At 49.3% G+C, this 22393-nt stretch overlaps 9 protein-coding genes across 12 annotated transcripts; 5 read left to right on the top strand and 4 right to left on the bottom strand.

The window, feature by feature from the left end:
* On the top strand, positions 1-2626 carry FOXG_05956 (homoserine dehydrogenase). The gene is made up of 2 exons (XM_018384442.1): positions 1-1431; positions 1487-2626. The coding sequence occupies exons 1-2, from the start codon at positions 1395-1397 to the stop codon at positions 2545-2547; spliced, it is 1098 nt and encodes a 365-aa protein (XP_018241522.1). The 5' UTR covers positions 1-1394; the 3' UTR covers positions 2548-2626.
* Positions 18-968, bottom strand: FOXG_05955 (uncharacterized protein; the record flags this gene model as incomplete). Its single annotated transcript, XM_018384441.1, has 1 exon — positions 18-968. One exon carries the CDS (start codon positions 966-968, stop codon positions 18-20), a length of 951 nt encoding a protein of 316 aa, XP_018241523.1.
* On the bottom strand, positions 1305-3103 carry FOXG_19148 (uncharacterized protein). The gene is made up of 2 exons (XM_018399331.1): positions 2880-3103; positions 1305-2826 (listed from the first exon to the last, which is right to left on the bottom strand). The coding sequence occupies exons 1-2, from the start codon at positions 3012-3014 to the stop codon at positions 2638-2640; spliced, it is 324 nt and encodes a 107-aa protein (XP_018241524.1). The 5' UTR covers positions 3015-3103; the 3' UTR covers positions 1305-2637.
* FOXG_05957 (tRNA (guanine-N(7)-)-methyltransferase) lies at positions 3043-4334 on the top strand. Of its 2 annotated transcripts, none has more exons than XM_018384443.1 (3): positions 3043-3427; positions 3476-3660; positions 3710-4334. In XM_018384443.1, the coding sequence occupies exons 1-3, from the start codon at positions 3282-3284 to the stop codon at positions 4192-4194; spliced, it is 816 nt and encodes a 271-aa protein (XP_018241525.1). In that variant the 5' UTR covers positions 3043-3281; the 3' UTR covers positions 4195-4334. The 2 variants fall into 2 exon arrangements, with proteins under 2 accessions (XP_018241525.1, XP_018241526.1); XM_018384444.1 differs by having other exon boundaries at positions 3234-3427; positions 3490-3660.
* A 230-nt stretch (positions 4335-4564) lies between these two features.
* FOXG_05958 (uncharacterized protein) lies at positions 4565-8768 on the top strand. Its single transcript, XM_018384445.1, has 2 exons — positions 4565-8295; positions 8353-8768. Exons 1-2 carry the CDS (start codon positions 6026-6028, stop codon positions 8411-8413), a joined length of 2331 nt encoding a protein of 776 aa, XP_018241527.1. The 5' UTR covers positions 4565-6025; the 3' UTR covers positions 8414-8768.
* A 146-nt stretch (positions 8769-8914) lies between these two features.
* Positions 8915-11242, top strand: FOXG_05959 (uncharacterized protein). 2 transcript variants are annotated; one of them, XM_018384447.1, is made up of 8 exons: positions 8915-9281; positions 9338-9466; positions 9524-9529; positions 9587-9747; positions 10015-10091; positions 10141-10237; positions 10295-10701; positions 10770-11242. In XM_018384447.1, coding segments are annotated over exons 1-8 (930 nt in total). In that variant the 5' UTR covers positions 8915-9229; the 3' UTR covers positions 10771-11242. The 2 variants fall into 2 exon arrangements, with proteins under 2 accessions (XP_018241529.1, XP_018241528.1); XM_018384446.1 differs by having other exon boundaries at positions 10295-11242.
* On the bottom strand, positions 10069-14382 carry FOXG_05960 (uncharacterized protein). Its single transcript, XM_018384448.1, has 2 exons — positions 11645-14382; positions 10069-11587 (listed from the first exon to the last, which is right to left on the bottom strand). The coding sequence occupies exons 1-2, from the start codon at positions 12184-12186 to the stop codon at positions 11422-11424; spliced, it is 708 nt and encodes a 235-aa protein (XP_018241530.1). The 5' UTR covers positions 12187-14382; the 3' UTR covers positions 10069-11421.
* A 36-nt stretch (positions 14383-14418) lies between these two features.
* Positions 14419-16612, top strand: FOXG_05961 (fructose-1,6-bisphosphatase). Of its 2 annotated transcripts, XM_018384449.1 has the most exons (3): positions 14419-15475; positions 15534-16315; positions 16364-16612. In XM_018384449.1, exons 1-3 carry the CDS (start codon positions 15360-15362, stop codon positions 16492-16494), a joined length of 1029 nt encoding a protein of 342 aa, XP_018241531.1. In that variant the 5' UTR covers positions 14419-15359; the 3' UTR covers positions 16495-16612. The 2 variants fall into 2 exon arrangements, with proteins under 2 accessions (XP_018241531.1, XP_018241532.1); XM_018384450.1 differs by having other exon boundaries at positions 14419-16315.
* An 879-nt stretch (positions 16613-17491) lies between these two features.
* Positions 17492-18875, bottom strand: FOXG_05962 (uncharacterized protein). The gene is made up of 2 exons (XM_018384451.1): positions 18114-18875; positions 17492-18065 (listed from the first exon to the last, which is right to left on the bottom strand). Exons 1-2 carry the CDS (start codon positions 18647-18649, stop codon positions 17648-17650), a joined length of 954 nt encoding a protein of 317 aa, XP_018241533.1. The 5' UTR covers positions 18650-18875; the 3' UTR covers positions 17492-17647.
* Positions 18876-22393: the final 3518 nt, after the last annotated feature.

Below are 22393 nucleotides of genomic sequence, written 5' to 3' on the forward strand. Positions count from 1 at the left end.
TAATTCCCTAAGCCTGTCTAAGAAGGAATCAGCCTGTTTCTTAGCCCTCCGTGCCGCCATATCCTCCCTCCGCTTCTCAATCTCCCGTCTCCTAGCCTCCTTCTGCTCCTCTCGGGCCCGACGCTGCTCTTCCGTCTTGCGGCGCTCTTCCGCGAGCCCCTCCATCTCCGCCGTTCGAGTCTCTTCGTCCTTGCTGAACTTGAAAATCCCGTGCCTTTCGTGCGGATCTCCCAGTCTGCGTCGTAGTGTTGCGCTGGCGGCGGCGTTGCGCTACGGTCTCGCTTCCGTGCCAGTTCCTGCATCTTCTCCGGGTCATCGGGATTGAAGGCCATCGACTGAATCGCGTCGCCGACGATGAGATTGCTGGGTGCTGCTGGTCTTGCAGACATGCGCTCAAGCTCTTCGGCTCCTAGTAGACCTCGGCGCGCTCTGCGCTCCAATCTGTCCTTCTCTGCTTTGGTAACTTTTCGTAGACGACCAAACTCATCTTCATACTCGACCAACTCGCCGCTGTCGTCGGCTCCGTCTTCATCGCTGCTTGTTTCATAATCTTCCTTCCCTTCGTCTCCTTCCGCCCATTTGCGATCGAAGTCTATTAGGGGCGCGGCTTCATTCTCTTTTGGCACGTAATCTCCTCGCTTCATTGCAGCGTATAGTCGTGCTTTTTCCTCCATTCTGCGCTTGGCTCGCGCCAACTCCTGGGTTTCCTCCTCTGTGCCAGTGACCTCCTTCAGCTCCAGCTTCTTTGATCCATCAGACCCTTTGCTTCGTTTTGGTTTTGCCCCTTTGAATATGTCATCTTTTCCTTCCTTCCGAGGTCGTGCGCGGCCAGCTGATGGTGTCCCTGATGAATTATTTGACATCAGCGATGTCAGTTGAGCAGTGAAGTCGAGCGAGCTAGTTAATGTTGCATCTCGCTTTTGTTTCTTGACTGGTCGCTGACCATACAAATTCGGATCTTGAGGCATCCTGTTCGATACGTTGGGTGGTTTGCGTGTGTTCTTGTGGCTGATAATTGTTGATCATGAAGAGGAAAACAATGTTATATCACTGGGCCATACCGAATGAGACCCATTCATGCTCAGCCTGAGGCAATCAAAGTTCAGTACTGAAGCAACAACTTCAGGTAGTCAAACTACTACACTTTCATTGATCTACCATATCTTCAGGGCCTTATTATCAATATGATCCTCTATCATATAGATGCCATGAACAAAGTGGGCTCATCAATTGGTTGCCCAATTGGTTGCTGTTTATAAGTCTCCGATGTTGTAGGGTAATCCACCGCGGGGTTATATGGTGTGCTCATATCACCGTCTTCAGTGCCCCGCCATCGGAGCTTGACTTTATTCCTTCACAAGCTTCGTCAACAGTTTCTCAGTACAAGAGCAACAATGGCCGCTCCCAAACAAGTTTTCATTGGAATTATCGGTAATTGAAACACTAAAGCTATGAAACACCACAAACTGACAATTGCCAACAACAGGTGCCGGAGGTGTCGGCAAAGCCTTCATCGACCAGCTCCAATCCCTCGCTGCTCGGAAGCCATCACCGAAGCTGAACCTCGCATACATTGCCACGAGCCGTAAATCTCTCTTCAACGACGACTACTCTCCCCTTAACATCGGAAACGTCATCGAAACACTTGGCTCCTCTACCAAGGCTCCTCTCGCTCTCCCTCAGGTTGTCGAGTACCTGGCTAAGGCCCCCGCCAAGAGCGTTCTTGTTGACAATACCAGCTCTCAGGATGTTGCGGAACTTTACCCTCTTGCCCTGAGCCGAGGCATAAGCATCGTCACACCTAACAAGAAGGCCTTCTCGGGCTCGTACAAGCTGTGGCAGGACATCTTCTCAGCTGCCGAGTCCTCTGGAGCCCGTGTTTACCATGAGTCTTCCGTCGGTGCTGGTCTCCCCGTTATTTCCACCCTGAAGGACTTGGTCGAGACTGGTGACAAGGTTACCAAGATTGAGGGTGTCTTCAGCGGCACCATGTCTTTCCTCTTCAACTCTTTTGCTCCTACCGAGGGCCAGGGCGGCAAGTGGTCTGAGGAGGTCAAGAAGGCCAAGTCCTTGGGCTACACTGAGCCTGACCCCCGAGATGATCTCAATGGTCTTGATGTCGCCCGTAAGCTGACTATCCTTGCTCGTCTGGCTGGCATCCCCGTTGAGTCCCCCACTTCTTTCCCCGTGCAGAGCCTCATTCCCAAGGAGCTGGAGTCTGTTTCCAGCGGCGACGAGTTCCTTGAGAAGCTCCCTGCCTTTGACTCTCAGATGGAGGAGACCAAGGCTGCTGCTGAGAAGGCTGGCAAGGTTGTCCGATTTGTTGGTAGCATTGATGCTGCTTCCAAGCAGGTCAAGGTTGGCCTGGAGCAATTCGACCGCTCGCACCCCATTGCTGCTCTTAAGGGCAGTGATAACATTATCAGCTTCTACACTGAGAGATATGGAAGCAACCCTCTGATTGTCCAGGGTGCTGGTGCTGGAGGTGATGTGACCGCCATGGGAGTGACAGCTGATCTGATCAAGGTCCTGTCGCAAATTGCATAAAAGTCCGTATTGAATAGCCAAAATAAAAGTATCAAGTTTGAAGCCCCAATGAGAATTCACGTATTTCCAGTTCGTTGTGTGCTATCATAATTAAAGTGACCCTTTGTCTATTCCTGTTGCAATTGCAGCAGCATGTGGATTCGTAGTGACAACGCTATCGGGTTCGGAATCGACAATCGAAGGTGGGTTCGTATTACTGATATTCCTCCACATCCAAAGGAAGAGGTCGAAGATCACGAGAAGAAGAACAGGTATGAATAGCATAAGACCAAGGCCGAGCTATCCGTAAATCAGTCACAAGCCCAGGGGAAACTCGGTCGATCTTCACTTACACAGACAAGAGAGATCAGGTTAACGATAGAAGAGTACTCGGTCATTAGATGACCAAAGAAGTTCCATGATGCGTCGGAGGACATCTGGGGCAATCTGGGTAGCGCTACAGCTTGCTTTGAAGTAAAAAAGCTCATGACTTGGAAACGTGTGATGCTGTGGGTGGTAAAATCACAGATTCCGAGGCTGCCTTCAGGGATGGAGGTCGAAGCTCCATGACCCAATGTCCAACGAACAGGGTTTATTTCCGTCACTTAATTGGCATGTGCAAGGCCAATGCTCAGCTCGTCACACCGCCTGCCGAGTATGGATCATTCTGCCGCCTGCAAAGCTTCGTTCGCATCAACTTCACAAATTATCACCAGAAATTGACCAGCACCAACTGAATAGCATCAACAGCCACCATGACGACAGAGCTCACAAATAAACAGAAAGAGCGTGAGAAGGATCGTGCAAAGAGGACGAAAGATGGGGTCACTCAACTACCGCGAAAAAAGTTCTATCGCCAAAGAGCGCACGCAAATCCTTTCTCTGATCATATGCTAGAATAGTATGTGCTCTGGCTCATATCAATTGCATTATTCCTAACTTACTCTAGTCCTAAATCTCCAGACGGTATGGATTGGTCCTCATATTTTCCACACTACGTCCAGGAGGGAACACCAGAGGATCCCTCAAAGCCTCCTAAACTGACAAAAGATGTGGAAATTGTCGATATTGGCTGTGGATTTGGAGGTCTTCTCGTTGCTTTAGCGCCCAAGCTACCTGACACTCTCACAGTCGGTAAGTGAAGTAAAATGCCGTCAAATAGCATGTGTACTAATGTACCCAGGCCTGGAGATCCGAACACAAGTAGCAGGCTACGTTCAAGAGCGTATAAAGGCACTGCGATCACAAAACTCGGACAACATGTATCAGAACGTGGGCTGCATCCGAGCAAACACTATGAAGTTCCTCCCAAATTTCTTCAAGAAGGCCCAACTATCCAAGATCTTCATCTGCTTCCCCGATCCTCACTTCAAGGCCAGGAAGCACAAAGCCAGAATTGTATCGACAACGTTGAACTCTGAATACGCTTATGCGCTACGACCAGGCGGCATTGTGTATACCATCACCGATGTCGAGGACTTGCACTTGTGGATGGTTCAGCATCTTGAGGCTCATCCTGCTTTCGAGAGGATATCGAAAGAGGAAGAAGAGGCGGATGAATGTGTCCAGGTCATGTCGACTGAGACTGAGGAGAGTAAGAAGGTTACGAGAAATAACGGACAGAAGTTTGTAGCGTTGTTCCGGAGGTTAGAGGATCCTCCGTGGTAGTTGGAAGCCAATGACAACTTGATGCTTTATCGTTTCACAAGATGCTTTAAATATGCCTTAAAACACTTATGCGAACACATTGTGACATGGCCACAATATATGTAGCGTTGAGCTCCAATATACTCAATGGGCATGCGGTATTCCGCTGGTAACTTCACAAGAAAGATTATGTTGATTTACTCGGAGAAACACAACATCTAACATTCAGACACTCTTGATATTCGATAGGTAATTATTTGTACCTGCAGGCAATGTCACTCGTCTCTGGCGGGTGCTGGCAAGGGTTCCTTGTCCCGCAGACCACCTTATTTTGACAGGGGTCCATCAAAATGACAGCATCCACTGTAATCGACAGCCACCTCACCTAACCTAACGGCACCTCCACTACCTAGCACCACCAACTTCACCACTTACATCCAATCCATCTTCGTTCAAGAATGTGGCTCTGAGGTCAACATCCTGGTGATGGCCCTCAAGCGTAGAGATGTCATTGTTGCTGGACTCGCCGCCTTCATAGCTTGGGGCTTCGCTGCGAGCTGGTCACCTGTCCTCCGCTGGGCAGGCCATGCCTTTGTTGCTGGCTCCCTTGTTACTCTCGTCGCCCTCTTAGCCGGTCTCTTTCTCGTATCACGACGGCCAAGCGATCGAATACTACAACCACATGGCGTTACTTTCCTCGGTAAGAAGTCATGGCGATTAGAGGTGCAGGGACTGCGCCAGCGACAATCATATACTCCGACTCCAATAGACCCCGAATCACCCCGCGTTTCCGAAGCTATCGACAACTTGCTTGGCCTTATAACCCGGGACTTTGTGAATAGCTGGTACTCAAATATTAGTCGCAACCCGTCTTTTTCGAACCAGGTCGATCAAGCGGTGCGGCAGGCGTTGCTGAGCTTGACTGATTTCCTTCGTCATAAGGACCTGGCGGAGCTCGTCACTAGCCGTCTTGTTCCTCTCCTCACCGCCCACTTCCGAGACTTCTACGAAGCGGAGAAATCAGTGCGAGGAAAGAAACTCAACCGTTCTGTCACTGAATCTGAAGAGCTGGACCTAGCTATTGCCTCAAAATTTCGTGATGGACGCCTACATCCAGCTGCTTCTTTGTCGTTTCCCGACACAAAGATGGTCCAGCAGGACTACCTCAGGTCTCTTGTCGCAAAGATTGTACCCCAAATACTACCCGAGAACATGTTGTCCAGTCGAGCTGTATCGATTATTATTCGCGAGATCGTTGCGTGCGCCGTTCTGTTCCCTGTGATCCAACTTCTCTCTGAACCAGACACTTGGAATCAACTGATGGAGAATCTGGGCCGCTCAATGCTTCAGGATCGATCAACCGTGAGAAAACTCCGAGCAGCTTTGGACCAGCATGCTCCTTCGACGCCCAAAGCCAACAAGTTGGCTTCCATGCCCAGAGTCGCTCCTGGAGACAGTGAGCGCAAGTTCGAGAAGTTTATCCGTGCTATTCGCAAGGTCAATAACCTATCAGATGCACGTCGTTTTCGTAGCGAAGTCGCTAGTCAACTGAAGAGGGATTCTCTTGAAGACAATCAAGACCAGGTTTACCTTCGTCGATTGGAGATGGGAAAGAGGCTGCTAGACCAACGGGTTAACCATCTTGCTGCTGGTGGCGAACGTCGTCCACCTGGTCCTTTGCCTTTACCATCGACTTCTTCTTCACAGTCCAAGCTAGAGAGTGCGCCACTAGTAGATATTCTGCGAGATTCTTCAGCGCTTTCTTACTTTATGGAATACATGGATCGACAAAATCTCATGCCTTTAGTGCAGTTCTGGCTTGTCGTTGACGGATTTCGAAACCCTCTAGAAGATGATGGCCCAGATGACGAACTGCCATCAACCCTGCCCAATGTGGACAGATGCCGACCGCCAGGATTTACAACAGATTAACCAGGCCTATCTTTCGAGGCCAGAGTTAAAGGTCCCGGATCATTCGAGGAATGAAGTCAAGGAGTTCATCAAGGCAGGAAAGTCAGCCACCCCGTTACAATACTATAGAGCGCGGCGAGCTATCTTGAAGGCCCAGAGCGCCGTCCTAGAGGAAATGCGGTCACGCTTCTTTCAGAGTTTCAAGAAGTCGGATCTATTCTACAAATGTCTTGCAGCTGAAGAAGCAGCCAATATTCAGACTCTCAGATCGACACCACAGCCAGAAGTACAGGCACAGGCACAGACACAGGCATCAGCAACCAACCGTGCGAGCAAGACTTTGCCGGCAAAGCCAAGACCAGTATCGCGGCTGACGCCCCAATTGTCAAATGCTGGGAAACGTACAGGATCTGCATCAGATCTTAAATCTTTGACATCTAATGGTAATGGGCATGGACATCGAGCTAGGCGCTCGTTAGACGAAGGCTCTTTCAATCCTCTATTCGACGACGATGACATCGATACTGATGGACTAGGAGATTCCGTGCAGAGTCTAGATCCAGATGCGAACAGCCAGCAACTACCAGATACCCAAGTTGTGAAGGCAGTAGAACAGGCCTTTACCGATATCATGGAGGATGATCGTCCTCAAACTGCTGAAGCTCTTCGTGCCTCCCTTTTCGGCGGCCCTGGCGGCAGCAGTATTGGAGGTATTGATGATAATTCATCAAGTCTCTTCTCGGGCAATGATAACGAGTCTCATCGTGGCTCTCTGGATATGGGTATTCGACCTGCTATGGCGAACAAGGAAGGCGAGAAACCAAGCCTTTCGTCACTTGGTCTCGTCAGTGCGGCTTCACGAATCGGTGTTTTCGTGGATGACGATCTGTTTGGCGATAACAACAAAGATCTCCCTGACGACGGTGATCCAGATGACGGGCCACCGCCTGACGACGAGGATGAAGTGCATGAAGCAGCACCAGGAGACCTTGGATTGGCAGAAGCCATCACTGCTCTCTCAAACGATATCGATCGCTTGGTGGCGCAGGAAGCGGTTGTGGAATCGTTGACGCGAAAGGCAGAGTTGACAAACAATACTGCCGAGCTGCGCATTCTTAGGAAGTCCAAAGCGTCTCTGCAGAGGGAGATCAGGCGCAAGGAGCTCCAACGGCAGCAGTACGTGATTCAGGAGAGCGACAACAGTCTCTACGGCCGCTCGACCATCAAAATCAAGTCCATCCAAGTGGGAAGAGAAGAAGATGGTCGGGAGTTTGCGCTCTACGTTATTGAAGTCCAGAGAAATGCTGGAGAGCAGATGCCTGCTGCGTCATGGGTGATTTCGCGGCGATACAGCGAGTTCCACGAACTTCACCAAAAGCTGCGGTCTCGATACCCGTCAGTGCGAAATCTTGACTTTCCTCGGCGGCGCATGGTGATGAAATTCCAGAGCGAGTTTCTACGCAAACGACGAACTGCCCTGCAGCAGTATCTACAAGACCTACTTCTCTTACCAGAAGTTTGCCGCAGCCGGGAACTCAGAGCCTTCCTTTCACAGAGCGTAATCACACAAGGTCAAGATATCTTGGATCGCGAAGACAAGAAAGACATGATGACTCGGTTGTATGATTCTGTTGCGGATGGAATGGATGACATCCTTGGAAATATTCCTGTTCTGGACCAGATATCTGAAGCTGGCCAGAACCTCATTGCAGCGGCTACTAACCAGCTCAACGCGGTTCCTCTCAATATTAACGAAGATACGTTTCCAGCCGCTGAAGCTGAGGCAGAGTTGAATGCATTTGAGAATAAGGAACTTGAACCGTTCATCAAACCGATCTGCGACATCTTTCTTGAGATTTTTGAGCTCAACAAGGGAAACAACTGGCTTCGTGGCAGAGCGGTAGTAGTTGTTCTGCAACAACTTCTTGGTGGTACGATTGAAAGAAAAGTGCGAGACAATGTCAAGATGCTTGTTCAAGACGAAAACATTCTCAAATACATTGCGTTGGTGCAAGATAGTCTATGGCCTGGAGGCCAGTTACAACGAGATCGCAAACTGCGAACAGCTGCCGAAAAGAAAAAGACACGGACCGAGGCGAGCTTGATGCTGGCCACATTGGTGCCAGATCTCGCAGGTAGTGTTGTTGGAAGAGTCAATGCTCAGACAGCCAGTCGTCGTATATTTGCAACGTTGAACAACTCGAGGTTGAAGTAAGTTCTTTAATTTCATCTCCAACTTGTGTATGAGCTCAACTAACCCATCTACAGTGCACACCTCGTATTTACTATGATTGATGAAATTGTCTCGGTCCTTTTCGAGGAACCGTAGGGTTATGGATAAAAGATCTTATTGTTCTTCTCCACAAAGCACATGATACAGGGCAAAGCACAGCGAGGCGTTGGGCGTCACTGACAAGGGAGTCAAGTTGGGCTGATACGACGATGATGATGATGCGGGATTGAGCGAAATGAATGACTTATGGTTTCGTAAATGAAGAAGCCTCTTTTTTTTTTTTTTGGAGGCTACTTGTTGTTATAGATATCCATTCCATGTGTAAGTTGCCGTTGACAGATGGCCATGAAGTAATAGTAATGACAATGGATGAATGAAGGATTCTTGTACGAGGTGATCAGATCACGCACGATTGGATCGTATTTTACATGTGAGTTGCCAGTCTAGGCAAACTACAGCTACAGTAACGTTGTGTTATGTAGGCTTTAATGCAAGCGAAAGCGTTCGCATGTGACGCTAGCGAAGCAGCTTCAGCGCCTGAGATAGCGGGATCCGGGGCACCTTCTCGATCTGACCATTCTGCCGTGTCCTGCCGCCTTTTGGCCCCAGCCTTTTTCGTCGCGTTTAGGCGAGTCCTACCTTGCCTTAGGTTAGTAACTTGCGCCCATGTTCTCTTTCTCCTCTCCACCAACGTCGCTTCTCATATCATCATCATCAAAGTCAATCCTCGTCCAAAACCGCCACCTTCTCAAACCCCCGCGTTTTGACTCTGACTCTTTTGTTGGTCCATCGCGTAACTGGCCGTGGACATTTAATCTGGAATATCCCTGGCTTTGATCCATATACGACTTTCTGCTTCTCCATCTGGATCCCTCTCTTGCTTGACCCGACGACGCTCCTCCCAACGGCAACATGACGGAGGTATCAGCCACCCGGCTGTACTTGGGAAACCTCCCTCGCAATGGTCCGGACTCATCGCCCTGACGCTCTCAGTCAAACCACTGACCTGCTGCCCAACAGCTACCAAATCCGATGTCGAGGCTCACTTCGCGACTCATGGTACCGGAGAAATCACCGAGGTTAAGCTCATGAATGGCTTCGGTTTCATCGAGTACAAGGACCCCATGGATGCCCGTGATGTTGTACCGGGTAAGTTATCCCCCCTCATCTTTTGTATTGCGACGCGCTTGCTAATGATCCATCTAGCCTTCCGTATGTCACCACCGTAGACTCCACCCCTCCTCCCTGGCTAACGTGCGACTTCGAAAGATGGCTCTGATTTCATGGGAGAACGACTCACTGTCCAGTTCGCCCGCGGTTCCCGGCATCGCGAGGGCGGTTTTGGCAACCATGAGCGCACCGCGCCGCGGCCTCGTCGAACCCCTCATCGAATGCAGATTACGGGACTTCCAAACGATACCTCTTGGCAGGTCTGTTCAATCCTCCCCGTTGCTCATCGCTGGATTTCCTGGACCCTCCCCTTGTGATTTGCGCGCATCTCTGGTTTTTCTGGTTTCGACCCATTGGTACTACACCGGGACTAGGTTTAGGGGACAACTTCCACGGACCCCTCCACCCCCTCTCCCGGTTTTGCTTCCTGGTTGTTGACTTGACGGACTGCACTATCATTTTGTGGATTACATGGACTTCCGGCGTTCCCCTTCCTGGACAGCAACTTACGTGGATTCTGGAAATAGGATCTCAAAGACTTTGCGCGTCAGTCTAGCTTGGACGTTGTCTATTCTGAAACTGGTCGCGACTCGAACGGCCGAGGGTGAGTAGTTGCTTGCGCGTTATCTGTCTTGGTGGCTAACATGGAACAGTTTCGTCGAATTCGAGACTGCAGCAGACCTTAGAACGGCTGTTGAGAAGCTCGACGGGCGTGAATTCAAGGGACAGCGAGTCCAATGCGTTGCTGACGTATGACAAGGAAGCCCCCTCTCCTTGTAAGAACTCAAGTCTGACATGACATTCTAGACTCAGCCGGACATGCCTCCTCGCAAGCGCGGTCGATCCCGCTCCCCAGGACGTCGACCTTATCCTCCTCCCATGGACGACTACGATCGGCGTGGCCCTCCCCGCGGATATAGCCCTCGCGGTGGTGGTGGTTACGGCTACCGAGATCGTAGTCCTCGTCGCGATTACTATGATGATCGCGCCCGTTATCGATCTCCTCCTCGCCGTCCCATGGAGGACTATCCTCCCCCTCCCCCTCGCGGCCGCTACGATGACCCCTATCGCCGCGACTACCCTCCTCCGCCCGATCCCTATGCCAATGGGCGACCTCCTTATGACCGACCTCCTCGAGATTTCCCTCCGCGAGAGGGCGGATACCCACGAGATGGTGGTTATCCCCGAGACTATGATCGTGGTGGACGCTACTGGTAAATCCATATCCCATTACCGCTTTGGGCGCTTGCTTGGCGGGACTGTCCTTGACCGACGGTGCTAGATCTACTCTCAACCGAATGCGCTAAATGGCGTGAAACATTGACGACCAGTCATGAGGTAGGAAGGGCAAGATTGAAACGATCAACAAGCAGATATGCGCAACAATGATTGACGACCGACTGGTGATATTCTCAACGAGCAACACAAGTGTGAGGGACATTAGGATGGCGTCAGGTGTAGGGCTGAGGATATTACGAGAGTTGACGGTTACCGGGAAAAGCCACGGGCGCACACGACTTGAATGTCTTGGGTAATATGAACTATAGTGTATGACTATGAGGAAGCCGTCGTGGGTGAGGGTTTGCTTATTTGCTTTTATTTTGTCTTATACTATAACCTGGAGGAAGATTTTGGGACCACTCACTAAGAGTCGTTACTTGCTAGGTAGTTTTTGCTTTTATCACAGAAAAGGGTCAAAATAATCCAACTTTTGATTTTGTATGTTCAAATTGACATGGCATTACTACTGCACAACGAGTGAACCTGATACTCGTGATTTACTTCGGACAACAACCCAACCATGTCGCCCCCGTATAGTACAAAAAGAAAGATGCCGGACCGAACAAATAACAGTGTGACGCGCTTTATAAGGGATTACGAAGTGTGTATAGATATGGTATCGGGTATTGTTGGGTTTTGGTATGTGTTCAAGATTAAGCAGTCTTCTTCCATTGGGTGTAGACACCGATGACGCTGCTCAAGGTACCAGTGAGACCGACAATGCCGTCATCGAGGAAGGAAACCCATCCGAGACCGGAGACAGGAACGAGGATATCGCAAAGGTCGCAGAGGAGTTGCTTCTTGGCGGCAGCGCGCTCACTGAGGCATATGTTAGTACTAAAGATAGGAAGGCAAATGAGCGCATGTGGAACTTACATGGAAATGGTCTTGCTCTCGACAACACCCTCACCCTCCTTCAGGTCAACCTTTGATGCGCGCACGCTCAGCTGTCGCAGAGTGTACAGCTGACCAATGATGCTAAAGGCGATACCAATAGCCCAGGATCTATAAGCCTCCTGCTGAAGGCGCTTGGCATGCTGCCACTTCCTGATACCGGCAGCATCAGGAATAGTGAGAGCATCGCAGGTCAGGTAACCAGCATAACCCAGCTGGCGACCGACCTGAGTGTACTTGAGGACGGGGTCGAGGGACTTGGAGTCGGAAGCGGTGGCAGCGGCCTTGTAGTGCTCGACGAACTTTCCGGCTCGGAAGACCTTTCGGAACAGGCCGAACTGCTTCTTGAGGGCGTTCCAAGGGGCGACCTTGTCGGGAGTTGCGTTTGTGCGGAGGAGATACCAGGCGTAGAAGCGGGCGAAGTACTGAAGAACTCGCATGAGCTTGTCGCGACCGAGGGTTGTGGCCATGTAGCGCAGGTAGTGCGCTACCGTGGGGTGGTAGACGAGAGCGTCAGCGACCATGATTGCGATGGTATCGAGTATAGGCAGGTAGAGAATAGGTGGTATGCGACAGTTGGAATATACAGAATTACGATTCACCAGTAAGAAACCAGCAATTACTGATGGGAAAAGGGAAGATGGAGATGGAGATGGAGATGCAAAAGTTAAGTTAAGTTTTACCAGGAACGGGTGAGGAAAAGCTGGGGAAAGGTAAGTAACGCGAATGGAGTCAAAGTGTCTGGAGTAAAGCAAGTCGAGATTGAACGTGGAGACGGAGACTTGACCGAGATGCCGAGGTCCGCCGCTCACGAGAGCGGGATAGTCCAAGGGAAGGGGGAATTGTAGCGAGAGAGATAGGGAGGGATAAGGAGATCTTGTGCAAAAGAATTGCCTTTTTGGGCATGGGAATAATTGCCGTTTACGTAGAAAATCGATAGTTTATACTGTTGCATCGGTATGCTATCCATTCAGTTATTGCTCAGTATTAAAGGGATGATGACCCTGCTAACTTTGTCAACCTCCATTACAGAGAAAGGGAGCATCAAAGTTGATGTCGACATCCGGCACATGTCCGAGGCTTCATCAGGAGAATACCAAACTTCGGGGTAGCTTGGCGCCAATTCTGGCAATGCATTTCAACCTCGGAGACTTTCCGTAAGAGATTGGGAATCACCCTCTCTCACTCTCTAACCTTGAGAGTTACAGCTGAACTGGCTGACAGCTGATAGAGAGAGGAAGCTCCCGGCTGACCGGATAACCTTTGATCCGACTCTGGTGTTCCGTAAGAGAAGAAGTCTAGGTTAGGGGGGGGCATGCATGCATGATACAATCACGTGCCAAAAGTCTGGAATCACCCCGCTCGACCCCCGCTTTCTCACCAAGGTAGCTCAACCATCTCATCAACTTTAACACGCAGTATCTCGATGAAAAATGGCTTCTGAAGAGCGCTCTTTTGGCTCAGAAATAAGCGGAAATCGCCAATTTAATCATGAATTTACTCCGGTCCAAAGAGCTGCAATAATGGCGGAGTTACGGGCCGGCAAATCTCAACGTACAGTTGCAGCTAACTTCAACACCACGCAAGGTACAATATCGAAGACCAAAAAACGCTGGGAAGAAGAGGAAATACTGCAATCTAGGGCACGAAAAGGGCGTCCTAAGAAACTTACGGCGCTGCAGATTGTAAGAATTAATTCATTTATTAATCGGCATCGTGAGATCACTTGGAATGACGTTCTTCTTGAGCTTGGTTTAGATGTCTCAATCCGTACCTTAAAACGACGTCTACAGAGCTATTGGCGCCGTAAATGGCGGTCAAAAAGACGGATTAAACTATCAGAAGAAGATGCAAAAGCCAGGCTTAAGCACTGTGAGTTTTGGCTCCATCATCTTGACGATTATATACAGGTAAGTCAGTTAAAAGTGAAGCTATTACCACTGACTTTGCCGTACAGATTTGCTTCAGTGACGAAGTTACTGTACAGAATGCACCGAACAACCCCGACGGCTGGGTCTTTCGCCGACCTAATGAGAGATATAGGAAGGACCTAGTTAACATTCAGTCACACGGAAAGGCTTGTCAGTCGGTCATGTTCTGGGGAGCCATTGCTGGAACTAATAGGTCATATATTATCCCTATGATAAGGGATCCGGCGGCCAAAAAAGGAGGTTATTCCAGCTGGTCATACAGGAAGGCTCTTACAGAAGGTCTCCTCCCTTTCCTCGATGAATTTGAGCTATTTCAGCAAGACAACGCCCGTGTGCATATCGCCAAAGCTACAATAGATTGGTTGCTTTTACACGGAATTATTCCAATTAATTGGCCGGCACATTCCCCTGATTTAAACCCAATTGAACATATCTGGAAGGCTTTAAAAGCTAAATTACGAAGGATTCATCCAGAATATATCAAATTAGGCAAAAGCGAGGCTCACAGGAAATTGCTGATTAAATGGATCCAAGAAGCGTGGGAGGCCTTGCCGGACCACCTGATTTTGAAGCTCACGAAGTCTGCCCAAAACAGGCTTCGCGCTTGTATGCGCGCGCGTGGTTGGTATACAAAGTATTGATCTCCTGATTCAGGGCTTTAAAATGATATATAAATGAAGCTATCACGATAATTCCCTCTATTTCAATTGCAATGTGAAGTCCGGCGGTGAGATCGAGGGTGCTGTTGGGGGTGCGGGGTGATTCCAGACTTTTGGCCTGACATTTTATAAGTCGAGTCGAGTCGAGTCGAGACTCACTCATTCAATCAATTGCCTCATAACCCCAAATCAAGGAATGAACAAGGTATGAGATAAGGCATTTGGAGTTCCCAATTTTCCATCCTCATAACTCTCCCCCCAAACCCACAATGAGCATATCACTCGGTGTTTCTACTGAAGATCTTTTCAGCGTCGAGGTTCAAAACCCCCGCTTAAACGTCAATATGAGCGAGCCACCCCCACCGGGACAGCCTGGCAGGGCCTGGAAATAGAGGGTCTCTCAGTGGCTGTGACGACAACCAACAAGAGAAATCGTGATGCTCCTCGGGGAACAACCCCCGAAGTCTACCTCCAACTTCGACCGCTGTAAATTGTGGGGGAAGAAGTCGGAGTTGGAGACCCCGGGAAATCCTCTTGAGCCGCTTCCCCTCGGCCGGCAAGAGCACCAATTCCCTTCGGGAGCCCGCTATCAAAGGTCACGATGGCCCATGACATTCCGATATGATGCGCCCCCAATGGAGCTTTTACGTATCATGGTTGGGCCTTTCACTCTCCAGAGTCTCAGAGTCTCGGTCATGTTGTTGCGGGTTGAGTCTCTCGCGGATGGGGCCGTTGATAACCCCAGTCGGTTAATGAAAACGTATGTACCTAATAATGAATGAATGGATATCATTGATCGTCATATCCGTAAATTGTCGTCAAGACACGGACGCGGTATCCGTAACGTAGAAGTCTATTCCTTTACATAACTGGTCCCGTTTCCCCAATATTCGTCGCGTGCTTCTCTCTTTTCTTCCTCTCTCTTCTTCTTTCATCTTTCTCTCTCACGATACCCTCATACTATTCCCATCATAACTACCTTCTTGTCTCTGTCGGCTTAAACCTTCTCCCGGTCTAAGTCAAGTCAAGGCCGCTTCTCCAACTGCCCCTCCCGACGATCAACTTCTCCTCCTTCATACCTATCCTCCCCTCACAAACACATTCACAATGGCTACTACAAACAGCGGACAAGAAACCGAAAAGGTCAACACTAACATTGTTACCCTCACCCGCTTCCTCACTGAGGAGCAGGCCAAGCATCCAGAGGCCACTGGTGACTTCACGTACGTCGTCCCTTGTGACCTCAAGTTCATGATACCCGGCTAACAACGGAAATCTCAGTCTATTGTGTCACGCTCTCCAGTTCTCTTTCAAGTCAATTGCCTACTACATTCGACGCGCTACCCTAGTCAACCTCACCGGTCTGGCTGGTTCTTCCAACATCACCGGCGACGACCAGAAGAAGCTCGATGTCATCTCCAACGACCTCTTCATTGAGGCCATGCGCTCATCAGGCAAGTGTGCGCTCCTCGTCTCTGAGGAGGAGGACGAGATCATCTACTTCAAGGATGCTCATGACGCTCACTACGCTGTCGCTTGCGATCCCATTGACGGATCTTCCAACTTGGACGCCGGTGTCTCAGTCGGTACCATTTTCGCTATTCACAAGCTCCCTGAGGGCTCCAAGGGTGTCAAGGAGGATATCCTGAAGCCCGGTACTGAGCTGCTCGCTGCTGGTTTCACCATGTACGGCGCCTCTGCTCAGCTTGTCATCACCATGCGCGGTGGAACCGTCAACGGTTTCACTCTAGACAACGGTATCGGCGAGTTCATTCTGTCTCACCCCGACATGCGCCTCCCCAAGTCGCGCGCCATCTACTCCGCCAACGAGGGTAACTCTTTGTACTGGGAGGACAAGACCATCAACTACTTCAACTCTCTAAAGCAAGCTCAAGCCGACGGCAAGCCTTACAGCTCACGATACATCGGTTCCATGGTTGCCGATGCTTACCGAACTCTCCTCTACGGAGGTATCTTTGCTTACCCCGCCGACAAGAAGAGCCCCAAGGGCAAGCTCCGTATCCTGTACGAGTGCGCGCCCATGGCTCTCATCTTTGAGAATGGTACGTCAATTGAATTTTAGTGATTAACACTTTACTAACTATGCTCAGCTGGTGGTCAAGCTGTCGACAGCAAGATGAACCGTATGCTCGAGGTGGTGCCCGAGCACATCCACGACAAGGCCGGTATCTTCATGGGTAGTTACGACGAGGTCGAGAAGGTGAAGAAGTTCCACAACTAAGGGGGGAACAAAGAGAATGGCGCTTTGGCATGGGATTATGAAATCAGTTAAATATCGAAAAGCAAACCTCATGAGTGAATGAGCATTTTAATGATGAATTTATCATATCTTCCATTTTTCTAAGCATCATGCAGAGTGTCGTCATGATGAGAAGTCATGATCGTGAGCCATCATGGAGGCGGTTTAACTGGGGACGTCACGCCACCTCGACTGTCCCATTAGAATGAGCTACAGCGTCTTCTTTGGCCTCTCTTCATGGGTTTTAAATAGTTATATGATCACGGCCTTGTCAACTCAAGCTGGTATAGAGTACTAGGTACCTTATCTTGGTAAACAATCGTCCTACGAAAACTAGTCGCTATTCCTCTCCACAATGTCGGACTCTAGGTCGTATAATTGCTCCGACACCGGTATCTTCCTAATAGACTGAGCGCTGATTGCTCAGCCGTCATTAAGCTGCATTATAGATATGTTCGATTCTAAGTGTAGCTTGAGATCTCTCTCTACTTTCTTGGTCATGGCCATCTCATCATTCTCTTTCATTTCTTGTTCACATAGTTTTATGGCTTTCTTTAAGATGTTAGATTTGTATCTGTTCGATATACAAACTCACCAGGTCTGATAAAAGAGTTAGAAGCTGCCTTGAGGTATGAAACGACTTGGTACCTTTGATCCCGGGGCGAAAAACAGATTATTACAGAGCTTACTCAATTTGTAAATTGATTTAAGCTTCTTAACTTGTGTCCTGAATATCTATGTTCCTGAAGAACACGCTCTCATAAATTCCTGCATTGCTTGGGCCCAAAAAGAATTGAATACTGTCTTTATAGCAAAGACGATAACGCAACCGACACTCCGAGAGGGCTGTGGCTGTGATTCTAAAGAAGACAAATGGGTTGGGGAATTCATATTCAACTCCAGTGACTTCCTACTTGGCGCTGTGAGTCTTTTGAGCTACAGACGTCCAATATCCAGTATCCAGCTATTCAAGTTCGTAAACGAATGAGTTGGCTCAACTTTACGCCAACTTATTGCGACACTGCATTTGGAAATCTATATTATTTGATTACTGACTACATGCTCTTGGATACCTGCCTCTCAAAATGCAACGGCTCCTTCGCATAACTCTCCCATACCCTGAGATAGCACCCATTTACGGCGAGGAATACTTGTATCCAAATTGCTCCTTAGCCTTGTCAACAACCTCCTTAAGCTCTGCACGTTTCCTCATCGTCTCTTCATCTATAGGATCTAATCCTGTCGGTTTGTCTTTACCACTCGGAAGTAACAAGCCCCGCTTCACAGCAGGCCTCTCAAGTATACGAGCAAGCCATGCTTTAACATTCGGGAACTGATCATACGAAATTGTTGTGCCTGGCAGGCGATCTGTCCAGCCGATCAGGGCGATATCTGCGATGGAGTAGCGACCTTTACCGGGTCCAACGATGTAGTCTCGATCTGAGAGACGCTTATCGAGGACCCCAAAGAGACGCTCTGTCTCGCCGACGTAACGCTGTATAGCGTATGGGATTTCTGGCTTGACACCAATGAAATGGAACGCTTGTCCTTCCCTGCTGAAGTGTAAGTGTACCGCCTTGATATTGATGCTCATGACTTACATAGGCCCAATTCCACCATGCTGCCAACCAACCCACGACTCGGCACGAGTATAGTCATCGTCGTCAATCTTGAATGATAACTTATTCTCTGAATCGTATTTCCTTGTCAAATAGCTTAGTATCGCATTGCCTTCGAAGACAGCGAGATCATTGTTGTCATGGTCAACAAGAACAGGGATACGGCCATTGGGGTTGATGGCAGTGAACCAAGGCTCCTTTTGAACATTGAGTCCAATGTCGATGCTTTGTATGGTGTAGTCTAATCCATACGCATCGCGGAGCTCTTCAAGAAGGATATGGGCTTTGACGCCGTTGGGTGTACCCCAGCTGAGGAGCTCAATGCCCTTGGAGGCGATGAGGCCAGTCGGTCGAGCCATTGAGTAGCTGCGTTTAGGAATTATGGAAGCAGATATGAGTGGGTAATTGAAGCCTTGAGAAAGCTGTGATCTACAAGATAGAGTAGAACGAAAGGAGAGAGACATATATGGTAGTTTTATGGTCGAGCGCATCGTCATTGAGCGGTGGAGGGACGCCATTTTGCAGTATGGTTACCAATATCGTGACTCCGGAACCGACAAATCATCAATTGGTCATTGGCTCTTCAGAGTTCGCACTTCTTCTCTCGCAATGAGTTAGGCGTGCTGCACGATGTTGTCTAGTCTGGAGTTTAGAATGTTTACTCATCCACGAAGCTTTGTAATCTTGATTACCCTATAATGTGGAATCACCCAAACGCGGAGACGTTTTTCGACTGTCCTGCATTTCAAAGCACAGCTAACGCAACCTCCGCGGAATGAATGCCCTCATGGTCCAGCCATGTCCAGAAGAAACGTTTGGCCTGTGGCAATGATAAAGTAATTCCATATTGTTGTTTGACTGCTGCCAATGATTGAGTTGCAAGTAATCGGCACATCCAGTTCCTCAGGGGCGCTGAACAGATGGCCAAAGAACCAGCTGCTGTATGCACCCTCAGACATTCTGAACTTGCCCACAAACATCCTCTCTCAACTTATTTGTCATTCTAGTCAAATCTTGCATGAAACAACTAACAAAAGCATCGACACCAAAACACAATGAGGGGGGCAACCGCGCGGTAAACGACAGAATACGCCTCGCACGTTTCGATTCGACATTAGCCCCATGATCATGGTGCAATACGCAAGAAATGTCAAGGGATCGACCCGTTGTTTCTCATCAGATCCTCACGAATATTGTTCAGGGTAGGTCCCAGATCAACGGTTGAGCTGCGCACGGGTGGAATAGTTTCATGTAAATGAGAGGTTCCTCAGTGGATACAAGAGGAAACTACAGTAGCACCAACAAATACGCAGCAAAGATGTTTATGGTATTTCGTGTAAAGTATGTTGGATTGTCGTCGCAACCGTAACCCTGCGGTTGATCCTCCGATCCTTCTCGTGGTGGAGTTGGGGTTGGGCTGTGAGTTGATGAGTTAAGGGTCCCCTTTTGATCGTCGTGAGCTTTACCCCAAGAGATATCTAGACGCCCGCGACAGTTCCTCTGACAGAATACACTCCCCATAGATGAGAGCCTGGAATCAACAATCTAGGACTTTTTTGAGTCTCGAGAATAACACTTGACGAGTCGTCATCAGTGCCTCAATCACAATACGATGAATGCAATGTTGCATTCAACTCGTAACTAATCAGATGTAGACTCAACGCCCAGAGCATAGAAGCACCTACGTCACTATCATGAGGTACCAGCAGCCAGCAACCAGCGTCAAATTGGGTTCTGACTTGTTTGGTCTGCGGAGCGCCCGCCTCAAAGCCAAGTTTCCCCTTCCCCACCTACGAAAACGAACGAGGCCACTCAGCCTTGGAGCTGACGCCTGATGATACTGTAGGTACTGCACCCTTGGAACCGGTAGCCAATGCTCTTTGAGCATGGCCCTGCAAGTCTGAGTTCCCTGGGAATAACACAAACACCACAGCCCTTACCTCGATATCCTGTCCAGCCTATTTACCCGCTCTGACTTACACTGAACTGACTTCATCACCCATTGGGGGCCATGCAGTACAGAACTCTACAGCACCTACAGTGAATCATCCTAGGCGAGGTGATCCAAGACCCAGAAAGCAGGGAAAACACGGTCTCAGAAGCCAGGTTTTTGATCGACCGCTGAGAAAATCCCCGACAGGCTCGCGCTTAGATCTGTGATGTGACGTCTTTTCATGCCGCAGGGTCCTTAACTCCAGCTCCCATATCTAAACTCCATTCAAACGGTTTCCCCTCCCTTGATGATGTCTTCAAACTTGTTCTTTCCAGAAGGGGCACGACAAAGATGGACACAGACGCAGACATGGGGAATATCTGCACGTTTGAAGGATTCAAGCCGCTGATGTAGTTTTGCTTGGACTTGGACGCAGACTTGGAACTTGGCTCTTCACCAACATGTCTCGCAGCGGCTGGTTTCACCCCAAAAGAGTAATCCATACGAAGTTAGCTGCCAAGGGTTCTCTACTCACCATAGCGGACTACCCTTCGTCCTTCTCGTCCTGCCTAAGCTCTGAAACCTCAGTGTAAAGGCACTCTGACCAACATGTGCTCAGTGACATGAACTGTCGTCCCCGAGTTCCCAGTCCAATCTCATGGTCACCTTCGCCTATTGAACTACACTCAGATTAGCTGTTCAAACCATCGGAGATCGCCAAGTAGTACCTTGGTTGTCGGACTAGCCAGCCTACGTACCGAACGCATTGTCGTGGCTTCGGCTGGCGGCACCGCTAAGATCCGTCTCTGAGCCGTAGGCGTGGAGTTAATATCCATCACAAAGCGGCCGGTCTGTGGAGTGAGCGAGCGAGTTTCGATTCGTCAATTGCGTATTCGTCGTAGAGGATATGGAGTTGTCGTATTGAGAATACTGTTAGTGATCAGTGGCAAATAGTGAGTTCAAATAAGGCTCGCTGGTTCAAAACGCTCGAAACCTTAGGGTTCCATGGCGCCGACAAAAGCTCCTGGCACTAAATTTTGGTCAACAACGTCTGAAGAAGTCATTTCAAAGATTCAGATTGGTAATCCAACCCCAAAGATCATCAAGACATGTGATGAAACGGCATTACAAAGAATGTCAGGCACTTCTGGGGGCTGCTTCGCTGTTATCCAGCCCTGTTTGTATTCAGCTTAGACGGGAATAAGTCACCTTTCACGCCCACCTGTCATTGCATCGCAGAGACATTCGATATGTCGCCATTCTTGGGGAAGCGGAACCGTCGTGAAAATGCCACAGGATAAAGATAGAAAAAGCGGAATCACGCGATGGGAAAGTCAATCTGTACTGCAGAGCACAGTAGCGGCGCCAGGCGTGGAGGCGCAAGATAACCTTTCGTGCGAGATGTAGTAACTGCAAAGGGCAAGATGTGAATCATAACGAGTATGCCTCATCGGTCAAAGCCGAAGGGGGACCAAAGAATGAGGGAATCGTGTGCAACATACACAACGAGGCAGAATAATGAGAGCGAATGTGAGAATTGAGAGGAATACGGGGTCGAGCTGAGTACGAGCATGATGAATAGGAGAAGAGTGTTATGATTCAAGGTGTTGCGATGTCATGTTAACTCATACAACGTTAAATTGCTAGTATACAGAAACGGTATCAAGATTCGAAGGTTCAGGGGGATTAGCAGTAGTGAGCATGGACAAAGTCCCCTGAGGCTGAGGCTGAAACTGGTGATGCTGTTAACAGGTTTCTATTATGACGATTCCATTGTTGATGAAGCTATCCATGACAGTTGAATACCCAGGTACTGTATGCACAATGATGTGTGAATGTGAGTGTGAGGGGCGTCTAGACTCTAGGCTGCCGTCAATTCAGTGATTATCCGCTAGTTACAGCCTCAATTATGACTGAATGAATGAACTGGATGTACCAGCCTGTCGGCTACCACTCGGCGAGATTCCCATGCAGCCGTTTGTGGATGTGCTTGTGTGTGGTTGTGCCGCATTCGAAATGTCGATGTGAAGAAACAAAAAAAAAAAGGCACACTTCTTGATCTGGATCTCAAGACCACCCCCGGTCTCCCCTGGTCCTCCGCCTTTTCATCACTGCAAAACGCTCTCTCCCACGTTAAACTGGCGGACACTGGCACCCCTGTTCGCTTCCCCACTTGGATCACAGGGCGGGGATGATCGAAGCAGGGGGCCAACCGTACGTACCTCTATCTTTAGTCCATCCTTGACCTGAGGCGCAGGGAATCCAATTTGTTAGGGACACCAGCCTCAAGCCAAAAGACATGCACCTCTTTCCTAATGAGGGTGCCATG

This window comes from Fusarium oxysporum, chromosome 2, assembly GCF_000149955.1.
Source record: "Fusarium oxysporum f. sp. lycopersici 4287 chromosome 2, whole genome shotgun sequence".
NCBI lineage: Eukaryota > Fungi > Ascomycota > Sordariomycetes > Hypocreales > Nectriaceae > Fusarium > Fusarium oxysporum.

Coding starts and splice junctions, on each gene's coding strand:
- FOXG_05956 (XM_018384442.1), top strand. CDS start 1,395: ATGGCCGCTCCCAAACAAGTTTTCATTGGAATTATCG. Junction 1,432..1,486: donor AGTTTTCATTGGAATTATCG/GTAATTGAAACA, acceptor TGCCAACAACAG/GTGCCGGAGGTGTCGGCAAA.
- FOXG_19148 (XM_018399331.1), bottom strand. CDS start 3,014: ATGAGCTTTTTTACTTCAAAGCAAGCTGTAGCGCTACCCAGATTGCCC. Junction 2,827..2,879: donor ACCTGATCTCTCTTGTCTGT/GTAAGTGAAGAT, acceptor ATTTACGGATAG/CTCGGCCTTGGTCTTATGCT.
- FOXG_05957 (XM_018384443.1), top strand. CDS start 3,282: ATGACGACAGAGCTCACAAATAAACAGAAAGAGCGTGAGAAGGATCGT. Junction 3,428..3,475: donor TCTGATCATATGCTAGAATA/GTATGTGCTCTG, acceptor AACTTACTCTAG/TCCTAAATCTCCAGACGGTA. Junction 3,661..3,709: donor ACCTGACACTCTCACAGTCG/GTAAGTGAAGTA, acceptor TAATGTACCCAG/GCCTGGAGATCCGAACACAA.
- FOXG_05958 (XM_018384445.1), top strand. CDS start 6,026: ATGATGGCCCAGATGACGAACTGCCATCAACCCTGCCCAATGTGGACA. Junction 8,296..8,352: donor TTGAACAACTCGAGGTTGAA/GTAAGTTCTTTA, acceptor ACCCATCTACAG/TGCACACCTCGTATTTACTA.
- FOXG_05959 (XM_018384446.1), top strand. CDS start 9,230: ATGACGGAGGTATCAGCCACCCGGCTGTACTTGGGAAACCTCCCTCGC. Junction 9,282..9,337: donor GGGAAACCTCCCTCGCAATG/GTCCGGACTCAT, acceptor GCTGCCCAACAG/CTACCAAATCCGATGTCGAG. Junction 9,748..10,014: donor CAAACGATACCTCTTGGCAG/GTCTGTTCAATC, acceptor TTCTGGAAATAG/GATCTCAAAGACTTTGCGCG.
- FOXG_05960 (XM_018384448.1), bottom strand. CDS start 12,186: ATGGTCGCTGACGCTCTCGTCTACCACCCCACGGTAGCGCACTACCTG. Junction 11,588..11,644: donor GAGAGCAAGACCATTTCCAT/GTAAGTTCCACA, acceptor CATATGCCTCAG/TGAGCGCGCTGCCGCCAAGA.
- FOXG_05961 (XM_018384449.1), top strand. CDS start 15,360: ATGGCTACTACAAACAGCGGACAAGAAACCGAAAAGGTCAACACTAAC. Junction 15,476..15,533: donor GAGGCCACTGGTGACTTCAC/GTACGTCGTCCC, acceptor CGGAAATCTCAG/TCTATTGTGTCACGCTCTCC. Junction 16,316..16,363: donor GGCTCTCATCTTTGAGAATG/GTACGTCAATTG, acceptor AACTATGCTCAG/CTGGTGGTCAAGCTGTCGAC.
- FOXG_05962 (XM_018384451.1), bottom strand. CDS start 18,649: ATGGCGTCCCTCCACCGCTCAATGACGATGCGCTCGACCATAAAACTA. Junction 18,066..18,113: donor CATGGTGGAATTGGGCCTAT/GTAAGTCATGAG, acceptor ACACTTCAGCAG/GGAAGGACAAGCGTTCCATT.